The following is a 13,272-nucleotide window of genomic DNA, read 5'->3' as shown; positions in this document are numbered from 1 at the left end:
ATTAATTCGAACTATGGCTTAATTTTCATTATAAACATGAGAAAGCGTAGCCCATGAAATATTTACGAAGATAGATTTGATAATACATCTCCAGCCACCATCGGTATTTTCAAACTGTATCTCGGAGTGAAATAAATCATCTTTTCTCATTAACAATCTTGCTATTAATTACTTTATATTGTATAGAGAATAAAAAAATGGAATTGCAAAAGACAAATAAACGAATTTCCCAAAATTGTTGTGAGGGAAGAAACCCAAAAGGAGGAGATTATCTGTTTCTTAAAATGTGTTAAGAACATTAAATACCAGCTAAGAATTCACTCATTCCAAATTCCATTTCAAACGCTGTTTGCCTTCCTACACTTGGCTAGGAAGCTCTATTCAAAAGAAAATTTTAATTTTAAAAGTGTGGGGTGGTTTTGGTTGGTTTGAGTTTTTTTTCTTTCTTTTTGGATTGGGGAGGAGGGGTGGATTGTTTGCTTAAGGACCATGAAGCAACTGAACTGAAAGCAGCAACATCCAGGAACAAAGACAATTCCTATTCAGTTGTTCTACCTTCTGTTTATTTTCATCTCACACAAACTAGAGAAGCCACCAGTACACACCAAATGCAGACTCATCTCTGCAAAGACAACTGGCAAAAACCTACATAGTGTCTGGAAAGCTAAGGGAACAAAATGATCTGTAGTTTAATGAGAAGCAATCAGTGCATTGAGCACACTTGGAGACACAGCCTGAAGTTACCAAAACAGTCACAAGTCTTCCAAATCATGGAAGATGTTCCACATAACTGATATATGCATCTCTTAGATCAATGGTCTCTTTCTAACTGGCAAATATTTGACAGAATGGCATAGGGGATGTTCATGTTACCGAGTTTCACAGTAGTAACTCAAAGGAAGAATGTGGGAGACTTGTATTTGTCAAATTCTCACCTGCATCACACATAATTTTTTAGTCCAAGTAATTTCATTTTAGTATAAGATACGCCTCTAAGTTAAATATTAAATTGAAGTCAGGGAATATAGCCAGTAAGTAGATCAGCTGTTTCTGAAGAACCTCATTATCTACAAAACTATGTTTGAAGCATCTGATTAAGTGTGAATATCTGGAACACAATGTCCAAAGAGAAAAGTGTCTTAAACAAATGTTTTGATATAAGATTTAGCTATGCTTTTTTCCTTAACAGAAGCATTTGTAACATTTCAATCCAAATGCAGCCAAAAAAAGACCTATCAAAACCACCCATGTTCCATAACAGATAACAAATTATTGAATAGGGAAACTGACAGCACACTTGTGACAAACGAAAAACATATACTGCCTGTACTGCAAAGGCTATCTGGTTACAAATTCTTTGGGTTTGTTTTTAAATAAAAGGACTAATCAATCTTTTAATTCACAGCTTCCTTGTCATAAGGCACAGCTAAATCAGTTAATAAAATAGCTGTGGCTCAAATTCATCTAGTCCTACCATATTATAAAAGCAGTGAGAAAACACATTTGCTTTCCCAACATTTCAGAGCTCACATTTCAACTTCAGATGAAGACACCATGCTACAGACTGGATATTTTGCCATGCCAAAGACTAAGTGCTTAAGCTTTGGTGAGCAGAGAGAATTTTTTCTATTTATGGGCTATTACTGTACTCAGACTAAATCCTTAACATGATTTCATTAAGGAAACAATGCAGTACTATATCCCCATATTCTTAAATGGGATCACTAAAGAGTAACATCAACAGAAAATTTCATAATCTAATACATAATAACTACTGCAGAAACCAGCAGACATGACTGAGATATGGTTAAATTAGAAGAACATGACCTTTGGTTAACTGTCTGTGTTCATTTCTCTCCATCTCAACAACACATTCCAGTTCTGACCACATATGCCTATTTTTTTGGACAGCTAATATTCAAGGAGTATATTATCCTGTGAACGTTTCAACCTACAGTAACTTCAAGACTGACTTCCACAGTGTCTCTGGGAACAGCTGAAGTCCCCAGAAAGACTCATGAAGTCTCCTTGCCCAGTCTTTCCAAAATACTAGTATCTTGGCCTCTCCCGACCTTCCAAACCACCACTTTTAGACCTAGACATTCTCTAACTACTGTACAGAGAAAAATATTACCAGGAACCAATACAGAGACTCAAGAAAGCAAGCAGGACAACATGGGAAGAGGAAACTGGTCAATATGACCCAAGAACTCCACCAAACTTCCCTTTTAACTAGATACTATTATTCCACTTTGTTTACAAAGAATTCATGACAGAAAACATTTTTGGAAAAAATTTCACACTAACAGCCTTTTCCACATTTTATTCCAAAAGATGTTTAATGCACTTGATGTGTGGGCTGAGAGAACTCCATGTGAAAAAAAATCCCTGCCTTTACAAACAACTGAGCTTTTCCGATTTCAAGGACAAACACTTTAACAAAATAACACTAAATAGTAGCAACCTGTTTCATCAATATGGTCTGAAAGGAATCCTGTGGAGTCTGTAAAGAAGCCTAAATTATCAGGCAGATGCTTTCGCCATCACATGCAACAAAACCGAAGTCTTGAACACTGTCCCTATGCACATCAATAAATAGTAAAACTAAATGCAAAATGATGCTTGCTTGCATTAAAATCTAACCATACTTCCTCATCACCACAATTTTTGGAAGAAAAATGTTAAGAAAGTACTGTTATTTCGTTACAATTGCAATATACACGCATCTGTTAGGTTGCCTTCCCATCATACACTTTAAAAAGTCATCTAATATACACAGAAAGGAAATAAATGGCTGCGTAGTTCTGTATTTTCACAGTTACAGAACAGCCATTTGTAGAAGTGTGATCATGTAACACAAAACCTAGAATTACTGTAAGACCTTTTTAAGTACCCAGTAGTCAAAGCTTACAAGAAATGCTCAAACATTTCCTCATGAAATTAAACATTTCTGGAACTCATTACAAATCTATAACGAAAGGGCACTCAATATGATTGGTACTGTAACTTTATGAAGTTTGCTTTAGCCAAAGACTGTTCCTAGTAATTTTATTAGAGACCATCCAGAATTTTTCTAAATATATAAATGTAAAAAATAGTTAGAATTAACACCATTATAATACATTTCATAACTTGAGTCTTTGTGTTAGAGAAATCTGCTACTCTTCAAGGTAAATAATAATTTCTTAGAAACAACTGCCTCAAAAATCTCATTTACCTTAGAATGTTAAAATTTTAAGTCTTATCAATTTATATCTTAAATAGTAATACTATCGTCTGTAAACAATATTTGTAATTTTCCAAAGATGGGATTATAGCTATATCAGAATATCTTTTTATTTTCTGAATACAACTATTTCAGTGCATACCTAAGATCACAAAATTCATCAAAATTAAACTGTGAACTTCTTATTGAAAAGGAAAAGGCAGAGCCCAAGCTACATTCCTTTGAAAAATATACGGAAGTTTACAAAGGCAGAGGCTGGATAATATTGAGATCTTAAATATCTTAAAAATGACAGTAAGTATCATGCCTTTTTTTTTTTTTTTCCATTTAAATTTTGGTAGAATTTTTAACCCCCAAAGACAATATTGTAGTAGTAAACACCCCTAAATACCGTCTTAACGTACTTAAAGTAACAATACTTACTGCCAGGCATTGTTAATCAGGGATCAGTCTTCAATTTTGCAAAAACAAAATAAGCTATAAAGAAAAGAAAAAAAACAAGTCAAAACAAAAGCTTTAGATAACTTATGTCCAAATATACGTAGAAATTAACGCAGAAAGAGCCAAAGTCACTTTCTTCAGCTCCAACATCGTAAGAGGCTGTTACCACAGAAACACAGATATCATTTTATCTGACCAGACTACATGTAGGTTTTGCCAGTTCTTGAAATTTAGTCATTCTGTTCTTGTATTTGATGCCTGAATAAACATTTTGCTTTATACTTACTGGGATGAGGTTTTGAATGTTGTACAGCCGTACGTGATACTTCCACTTCTAATGCAAATCACAGCAGATCTCTATTAAAATGCCTGTGAAAGGTTTCTATTCTATCCAAAGAAAAATGATGCTGAAAACTCTGTGTGTGGTACTTTCTAGGACATTTTTCTCAAAGAATCAAAAAATATAATTTTAGATCAGAGAGCAAACTACAACAAACAATAGATACTCAAAGGATTTTTGATGCATTTACGTATTTTCATACAATTAACTGACGTTACAACAATCTATTTTGGGGATAAAATAGCCCAATCTACTATTCAATTAATTAGTATTAAAATGCAAATCATTTGAAGATTTTTCTATATTAAACCATGGCATCTGGGTTTTATTAACTGCCAAATGCAACGTCCCTGCAAATGTACCTTTTCAGAAATAATAAAAAAAAACCTCAGGTAAGAGACTGTTACTGTTTTCATAGAAAAAATTTTAAAAATTAATTTTAAAAAAATCCAGCTAATAGCTGTTTATATATCAACACTAAAAACTATAATCCCAGACACTGATAAAGTGAGAATAAATCTTTTATTTGTTCACAAAATATGTTTTAATGATCATACACTAAAGCAATGCTCAGAGTTGCTAAAAATAAACTTTATTCTCATTGCATATGTATTTCAATCAAAGGTACAAATTTGCTGATAGCAACCCTGATTAAAAATAGTGCTTCAAATTAATTTATTTAAAATATCCTATCCTATTTGAAGGCTGTATGTACCTCTCCAAGGACAGAGTTAGAAGTAGCATAATTTCATAAAAGGAAAAATGTGCTGTGGATTGTGATGTTCATGGAAAAGTGAAATCTCTAAATTAGAGTGAAGTTAAGAATTTACCTGAGAGATTACAGAAGACAGATTTACTCACATATTACACAGTGTGTTTGGGATTGGAAGGGACCTCAGAAGATCATCTAGTCCAATTCCCCTGCTGGAGCAGGAACGTCTAGGTGAGGTCACACAGGAACTTGTCCAGGTGGGTTTTGAATGTCTCCAGAGAAGGAGACTCCACAACCCCCCTGGGCAGCCTGTTCCAGTGTTTGTCACCCTCACTGAGAAGAAGTTTCTTCTCAAATTTAAGTGGAACCTCCTGTGTTCCAGCTTGATCCCATTACCCCTTGTCCTATCTTTGTTTGTCACCAAGAAGAGCCTGGCTCCATCCTCATGACATTCAACCTTTATATACTTATAGACATTAATAAGGTCCCCCCTTAGCCTCCTCTTCTCCAAACTAAAGAGCCCCAGCTCCCTCAGCCTTTCCTCATAAGGGAGATGCTCCACTCCCTTCAGCATCTTGGTTGCCCTCCGCTGGACTCTCTCCAGCAGTTCCCTGTCCTTCTTGAACTGAGGGGCCCAGAACCGGACACAATACTCCAGATGGGGTCTCACCAGGGCGGAGTAGAGGGGAAGGAGAACCTCTCCCAATCTACTAACCACATATTAGAACATAAAAGTGCAAAGAGCCTGATAAGATGTTCAAGGAAATGCCAGAGACTCAGAGCATTTTACTGACCACCACTACCTATCAGGAACACAAGAGATTTTTCTAGAACATCATCACTGTTTCTGCTAGTAAAGTAAACTAACTTTAAAAGATATCAATGCATAAATTACTAGAAGAGTGGTATAAGCAACTAAGACAAGTGTTCAAACTGAAGATTTTTTAAGTAGTTCACTGGCTTTCTAATCATGTTATGATCTGTAACAAGACTAAAAATTTAATATGAAGGTAGCCTGGCTTCTACATGCAGAACAGACCACACAATTTCCTCCCTATAAAGTGTTCAATCACAGACTCGTTGGGCCTAGGGCAAAGTTTAGTGCACAGATACTGATAACTGTTCCAGTAGAAAAGAACTAAAATAAAATAAGAAGCTTCCCACCATGAGCCTGCTGTTGTTTGTCACTGAATTAAATTTTACGTATCAAGAGAGGGGACAAAAAAAAAAATCCCAAATTTGATGAAGTAGAACTCAGCTACAATTAGAAAAAGGGATATGGCAAATCACGAGATATAATTTAGTTTCTCTAAATGGTCTAATACTTACTGTTTAACATACTGGACGTCATTTTGTGATATTTGACAGATCACCAAAAGCAAGTTATGGATATTATGTACCTATACAATGTCTCGTACACCAAAGCAACTGACTCCTGGATTTTAAAGAGGTAAATCAGAATCATGTCTACTCTTTTGCGGGGGACTAAAAGTTACTTTGTTTTCCTAAGGATATAATACTAATTCTAAACACAATTATCATCAAAGTATGATGCTAGTGGATGTACCTTAAAAGGCAGATCAACACTTGTATGACCCATAAGGGTCATTTTTCTTAACAAAAGCTTTCAGTTTAGTTTTAAGGAGATTACACATAATTTGTTTAGGATAGGAAATCCAAGGTTAATTTATTGTTCTATCAAATTCAAGCAGTACTAACATGGGAATAAATATACACTTTGTTCTACTTACTGGTTCCGATCATGTTCTTTCCAGTTACATGCTTACATATGTTTTTGTCATTACTTTAAATAACCTAGGATCTGGAACTAAAAGCTAGTTTACAAGCAGAAACTACTTTTTATTATCACAAGATTCCATCAATGGCGCTGAAAGACAAACAGAACAGCAGACATCTTTTTCCTGCCTGTCTTAAAACAGAACTCTAAAAAAGATACAAAATGGAAATACAGGTATATATCCTAATGCTAAACATAAACAGATGTTAGCATACCTAAGGTTTTGTATTTTCTTTTAATAAATCCATCATTATGTCATCCTTTTATGTAACACTATAATTTGTGAATTTGATTTTGAGTATTCAAAATGAAATTGACAGCTGGGTGCCTATCCATTCCTCCAAATTAAGCCAACAAATAGTTCAGGTTTAAGTATCCCTGAAAATCAGGCAACCCAGGCTGGGTTGGCATGAGCTGAAAAATTAAAAATACACTGCACATAAAGTTTGTACTTCACTTGATTTCCCCACTCATATTTCTTATTTGAAAAATTCATCAACGTCTTTAGATCTGAAAGCAGGAAAATGGGCAGTACAATGCAAGATTAATAAGTCATATGGTCATTCCTAAATATAGACAGGCTCCAACTACAATTCCCAGAATCTAAAAACATGTAATACAAGATGGATTTACAAAGCACGGTGCAATTCTCTGAAAGTATCTGATTGTAGTTTGAAGAGCCGGGCTATATTAGAGAGGATAACCGGTTCTGTCATCCAGGAGAGCTCAGCTCAACAGGCACATCTCAAAGGACATTTGTCCTGCCTCACCTCAAAGAATTCAGCCTTGAGCAGATGGTCTTAGGACAAGAAAACCTTGCACATTAGATAAGTATTCCTTAGCAAGCCTTCCAACTACCTCAAAGGCTAGTTCAAGTCAGTGTCCATTTCACTGGTAAAATTAAAAGCAATGTTCCTATGTATAGGTACACAAGTTTCCAGTGGTGGGTTAAAATTCATCAAATAGTTTTTGTTCTATTCCCTATAGAAAAAATCATTCGTTTTTACTTAAAAAAAGAAATCTAATATATTCAAAATCAAATATATTTAAAGTTGGTTTAAAATAACAGGGTGATTTTACAAGAATTACTTCATTACAGAGTCTGGCTTGGCAGTTAAATGTCACTGATACCAAACAAAGCTGTTCATAACCTGCACATTTTACAATTTAGATTTCATAATTAGAAGTGCAATCCCTTTTCTTTACACTTGAATTTCCAAGTCTGATTAGTATTCTAATATCTCCTTCCACTTGCATGTTATATAAAGTTTGTTTATTCTTTTCCCCTGCAGAAGTAGAGAAGTTACTGTTCATCATTAACTGCAAATATTTTCATTAACAGGATGCCAAACTCGAATCTCTAATTTTAAAACAGTTGTTTAATTACAAACTATATTCTGATTCCTATTTTTTTTAGTTTTGTCCTTAATCAGAAATTAATCCCATTCTATAAGCATTTTTAGACAAATATTAGAAGTGTTATCAAAAGGCTTAAACAAAACTTGTGCATAAGACTTCACGCATATCAAAGCACTACAATCAAGAATCAACTCCAAACCATAAATTTCTCAAGGAAATTTGACCACACGTTTAAGAGCATCCACGCACTGTCTTCCAGCATGATTCCCTGATTACTAAAGTTAATCAAGAAAGATTTCTAATTATTTTGAATGCACTACAAAGGCTTCAGGAAGTAGGATATCACCTGTATCTTTCCAAAGCCTTGGCTGTTACCCTTGTTTTAGCTTACCTACTCAAACTGCTCAGCAAACATCTGACGTAGCTTTACAAAGTACAAAATCGAGGCTAGCAAAACTGATTTTGATGTAGGAATTGAAACTCTGATTCTAAGTTACAGGCTCTTCTACAAGTTCTCCAACAGAGCACAGAGATCTCTCAGTCCACACCAGGATCTTTTCCTCCCAGTATCTCAAAGTACCATGGGACACCTCCCTGGACATATTAAGCTTAATGAAGGAGAAGTTGTATTATAATTAGTTCTCTAATATCATTTGTGAACCTACACCTCAATTATCTAAAGTATGGCTCTGCGCCGCACAATTAACTTCCAAGTAAAAGATGAAGCTCACAGAGCAGCTTTTTGTTCTAAGTTTGAATGTTGTTTGGTTAATATTTTCATAGAATCACAGAATGTTAGGGATGGGAGGGACCTCGAAAGATCATTCAGTCCAATCCCCCTGCCGGAGCAGGAACATCCAGATGAGGTTACACAGGAAGGTGTCCAGGCGGTTTGAATGTCTGCAGAGGAGACTCCACAAGCCCCTGGGCAGCCTGTTCCAGTGTTCTGTCACCCTCACCGTGAACAACTTTCTTTTTTTCATTTGCAATACCTCGCTGTGTTATGGTCTATTGGAAGAAAAACAGCTCAGGGCAACCCCAAAGCCACAGTCCCCCGTGCTTCGCTGCTCTCACACCGCTGCCACACGGATGTCTGACGACACACGGACAACAGGGCTCTGACTTATCGCCTCAAGCAAGGCCTCTGCACCACCCACCCTCTCCTGGGACAGGCAGGGGATCCCGCTCGCTACTGCAGCCCCCCGGGAGAGCTTTTGTGCGGGAACCGTGCTGACAGGGTACAGGGCGCCGGGCTGAGCCCGCGTCCCGCGGCTCCTTCTCCCGCCCCCCGGAGCGCTCCCGCTGCCGCGGGCCGGCCCGCGCCTCCCGCCGCTCCGCAGCTCTCCCGACCGCGGAGAGCGGGGAAGGGGGCGGGAGAACGGGAAAAGGGGACGGCTGCGAAAGACAAGAGAGCGCTGCCTGGCTGCCCCACACTCACCTCAGCCACCGCTCCGACTCGCTTTAGCAGCCGCCATTTTCCCCCTACCCCCCCATTAATTTTTGGGGGGGCGCAATGCACGCCGGGAGTTGTAGTTCTGTCAGGAGCTGCGCCGAGTCCACTCTCCGCCCATCTCTTCCCACACACAAGCAGCGACAAAGGCTCAGGGCGGCAGAACGAGCACCCCGGGCACGACTCGGCCCTGGGGCAAAGGGCGGCCCAGGCAGCGCGGAGCGGGGCGGGGCGGGGCAGCTCCGCGGGCGGACACAACTCCCGACATCCTTTGCGGCCCAGGCTCGCCGGCGCCCGCAGTCAGGGGGCCAGGGCCGGCGCGGCCCCGCCCCATTCTTCAGCCCCCGCCCCATTCCACAGGCCCCGCCCCCGCCCTCTCATTCCCGCCTTCCCTAGGTCACATGCCCAGCGCCTTTCCGCTTCGGGGCGTGGGGGCCGTGACAGGGCCGGGGAGCTTGTGGTGGAGAGTCCGGGGCACAGTGGCCTTGCCCGGATGAGCTGAAGCTCTGAAGGGGAGCCTCTTTCACAGAATCACAGAATGTTAAGAATTAGAAGGGACCTCGAAAGATCATCTCCTCCAATCCCTCCACCAGAGCATGAACACCCAGATGAGGTTACACAGGAGGAAGTCCAGGCGGGTTTTGAATGTCTGCAGAGAAGGAGACTCCACAACCTCCCTGGGCAGTTTGTTCCAGTGCTTCGTCACCCTCATTATGAAGAAGCTTTTTCTCAAATACTAAATGAAACCTCCTGTGTTCCAGTTTATACCCATTGCTACTTGTCTTATCATTGGTTGTCACCGAGAAGAGCCTGGCTCCATCCTCATGGCACTCACCCTTTATAAATTTATAAGCATTCGTGAGGCCACCCCTCAGTCTCCTCTTCTCCAAGCTCAAGAGCCCCAGCTCCCTCAGCCTTTCCTCACACGGGAGATGCTCCAGTCCCTTCAGCATCTTCGTTGCCCTGCGCTGGACTCTCTCCAGCAGTTCCCTGTCCTGCTGGAACTGAGGGGCCCAGAACTGGACACAATATTCCAGGTGTGGTCTCACCAGGGCAGAGTAGAGGGAAAAGAGAACCTCTCTCGACCCGCTAACCACCCTCCTTCTCAGGGAGATTTGGCCATGTTGCCGCTACACCGTTCATGTTCCTGGCGGGTGATGTGTGTGTGGAAAGGCGGTGCTCTCTGAAGCACGGCTGAGAGGGAGAGGGCGTTTCCTTGTTTAAACAACCCTAAGTCAAAGTTGTACCCTACACCAGAGTGATGGCAGGAGATTTTTGGCTCGTTTCTGTTTAAGCCATTATTAGTCAGAACTGGACAGCAGGGGAGGAGCTGTGGTTGTGCTGCGGTTACTCAGGGACTGAAGGAAGGGCCGGGCTGGACACACTGTGCTCCGTGGCTTGACAGACCAGCATTCAACAGTGTACAGACATTACAAATAACCAAATGGAAATCACGTGAAACAGCTGCTGATCCAAGGCAGCATAATCTCTTAATCCGTTCTCCCCAAAATAATATTACCAGCTTCAAAAGCTGGTATATTTGAAGCCTGATTTTCTAGACATGCAAGGGGAAATCTGAAAAGTATGTTCTCTGTTGTAAATAGTTCCTTCTGAAGGAACACATGCCAGTTCAGCTCTCAGGTGGATGAGTCTAAAATACTCTCCATGTTTGAGTCTATGTATTTCACTGACTACAGGTCAGTGGTGAAATGGTGAAATGTATGGTGAAAAAGTAGCATTTCATTTCCTTATGCTTTTTGAATCTCTTTTCCTTTCTTTCACTAACAGTAGAAGAAGGATCAGTGTTCTTGACTTGTGTTCCTTGAAAATAATCCCTGACACTGTGAAACTGGGGAGGTGAGATGTCTCCATGTCTCTCAGTTTTCAGCAGTATTGAAAACATGTTCATTTGGGAAAACTGGCAAGGCTATCACATGTGGGTGCAACTGGGGGAGCTATAAGAATAAACTGAAGCCCTTCTTATTTGTTTATATGATTTCTGAAATACATCTTATGGTTTTGAACTCTTTGGGCCAAAAATAATGAAAATAATAACAAAAAGTGAACAGTCTACCCTCCTGATAAGAGGAACAAAAATTTTTTAGAAGTCCCTGAGCATAATGTAGCAAAACTAGGCATAATATAACAGAAACCTAAGAGAGAAACAATCACAGAACCACAGAATAGTTGGGGTTGGAAGGGACCTCTGGAGATCATCCAGTCCAACCCACCTGCTATAGCGGGTTCACCAGAGCAGATCACACAGGAATGTGTCCAGGTGGGTTTGAATGTCTCCAGAGAAGGAGACTCCACAGCCTCTCTGGGCAGCCTGGTCCAGGGCTCTGGCACCTCAAAGTAAAGAAGTTTCTCCTCATATTCTGATGGAGTCTCCTGTGCTTCAGTCTGTGTCCATTGCCCCTCATCCTATCATTGGGCACCACTGTAAAGGGTCTGGTCCATCCTCTTGACAAACACCATGGAGATATTTATAAACACTGATGAGATCCCCTCTCAGCTTCTTTTTTCCAGGCTGAACAGACCCAGCTCTCTCGGTCTCTCTTCATAAAAAAGGTGCTTTAGGCCCCTCATCATCTTCATAGCCTGCCGCTGGACTCCCTCCAGTAATTCCTTATCCTCCTTGAACTGGGGAACCCAGAACTGGATTCAGTGGCTCTAACTGGATGCAATATCTCTATAGACACTGGACATAAGGCAAAGCGGGATGTCCTCTTGGCTTGCAAGCTGGGAAAATTGAATGTTAGACTAAATGATGAATGAGCTACATGACTTTTGCTGAGTAGTAGCACAAAATGACAATGTGCATACTCAAAAAATTAGATCAAGGATCTGACACCAGAGGGGCACCAGGCTGGGAAGGCACCGTGGACCACTGGAGACCCTTGATGAAGACTCTGGAATACCAAAGATGGACTTACAGCAGGGATTATGTAAATAATTTATGTTTAATGCATTAACTAAATGGTAGAAACAAATGAATATGCAATAGGTAAATGTAATAAATACCAAGACATGTAAATCACGCACGTGCTCAGTTAGAGTAACAGTCCTCTGAGTGTCCGGCACACTGCAATACAAGTGCCTGCTTTTTAACACTTTCAAAACAGTGTTAAGGGGTCTTTTTGCCAAATTTTTGTAATCATTCCATAGAAATAGATATTGAGTCACTGCCTGTAAAGTGTAACGTGTTAGGAATAGACTGCAGTTTATTATTGTTTAAGCCAACAACAGTCAGCACCGAGATATTCCATATAGCTATATTTGCCCTTTGTCTTTCAATTATAGCTGGTGATAATAGCCCTTTTAGTACTTGGAAATGTAGGAGAAAGTTTTAATAAAGTTTTCGTCATCCAAAAATACAAATATATTAGGGTGTCAACACATCATGTCAGATGCAGCTTCAAGTTCAGATCATTCTTCTGCTGATCAGCCCTAGGCAGCCTGCTCTCTTTATTGAAGTGTTGCGTTCAAGCTATTTGTCTCATTTTTCTATTAGCTGTGTGTAAAGGAGTGCAAGCTCCAACGTGCTTGTCATGCCGTATGGTTTCAGGAAAATGTGAGCAAATAGTGCAGTCACGGGTTCCTACTAGTCGTGTGAATGAGACAAGCAGCAAGCCAGGCTGGTGTTCATTCAGGCACTGCTCAAATACTGAAACACAATAGTCTGAGTAACGTGTCCTGATTGCTCTATATTTCTTTAGGTTTAAGAAACACTAAAACAATTTAAAATTGAAGTTTCTGTTGTCCCATGTTACAGCTCCTGTGTCTGTGATAAATATATTTTATTCTCTGTGGGTTTTTAAAATGTTTTCCTCCATTTTTATTGCATTACAAACATTTATGAATATGAAGTAGACTTACAAAGCTCAAATCATAAAATAAATAGTGTTGGGATTGAGGTTTGTTTGAAGAGAGCTGATACGTTTTA

The 13,272-nt window shown here is 39.7% G+C and overlaps 1 protein-coding gene across 8 annotated transcripts in view; it reads right to left on the bottom strand.

The window, feature by feature from the left end:
- Positions 1–9,559, bottom strand: part of EFR3A (EFR3 homolog A) — an 85,620-nt gene extending 76,061 nt beyond the window's left edge. For 7 of the 8 annotated variants that reach the window (XM_065054420.1, XM_065054423.1, XM_065054425.1 and 4 more), the window contains exons 1-2: positions 9,315–9,544; positions 3,650–3,703 (exon numbers count right to left, since the gene is read on the bottom strand). Coding sequence is in view for 4 of the 8 variants with exons in the window: in XM_065054425.1 (XP_064910497.1) it covers positions 3,650–3,659 (10 nt within the window). In the remaining 4 variants the exon portion in view is untranslated. Of the gene's footprint in view, positions 1–3,649; positions 3,704–9,314 lie in introns of all 8 variants that reach the window. The other variant, XM_065054424.1, reaches the window with a different exon arrangement.
- Between the last annotated feature and the right edge of the window lie 3,713 nt (positions 9,560–13,272).

This window comes from Columba livia, chromosome 2, assembly GCF_036013475.1.
Source record: "Columba livia isolate bColLiv1 breed racing homer chromosome 2, bColLiv1.pat.W.v2, whole genome shotgun sequence".
In the NCBI taxonomy this organism is placed as follows: domain Eukaryota; kingdom Metazoa; phylum Chordata; class Aves; order Columbiformes; family Columbidae; genus Columba; species Columba livia.
Note: the sequence above shows the minus strand (reverse complement) of the source record. Positions and strands in the feature narration are given on the sequence as shown.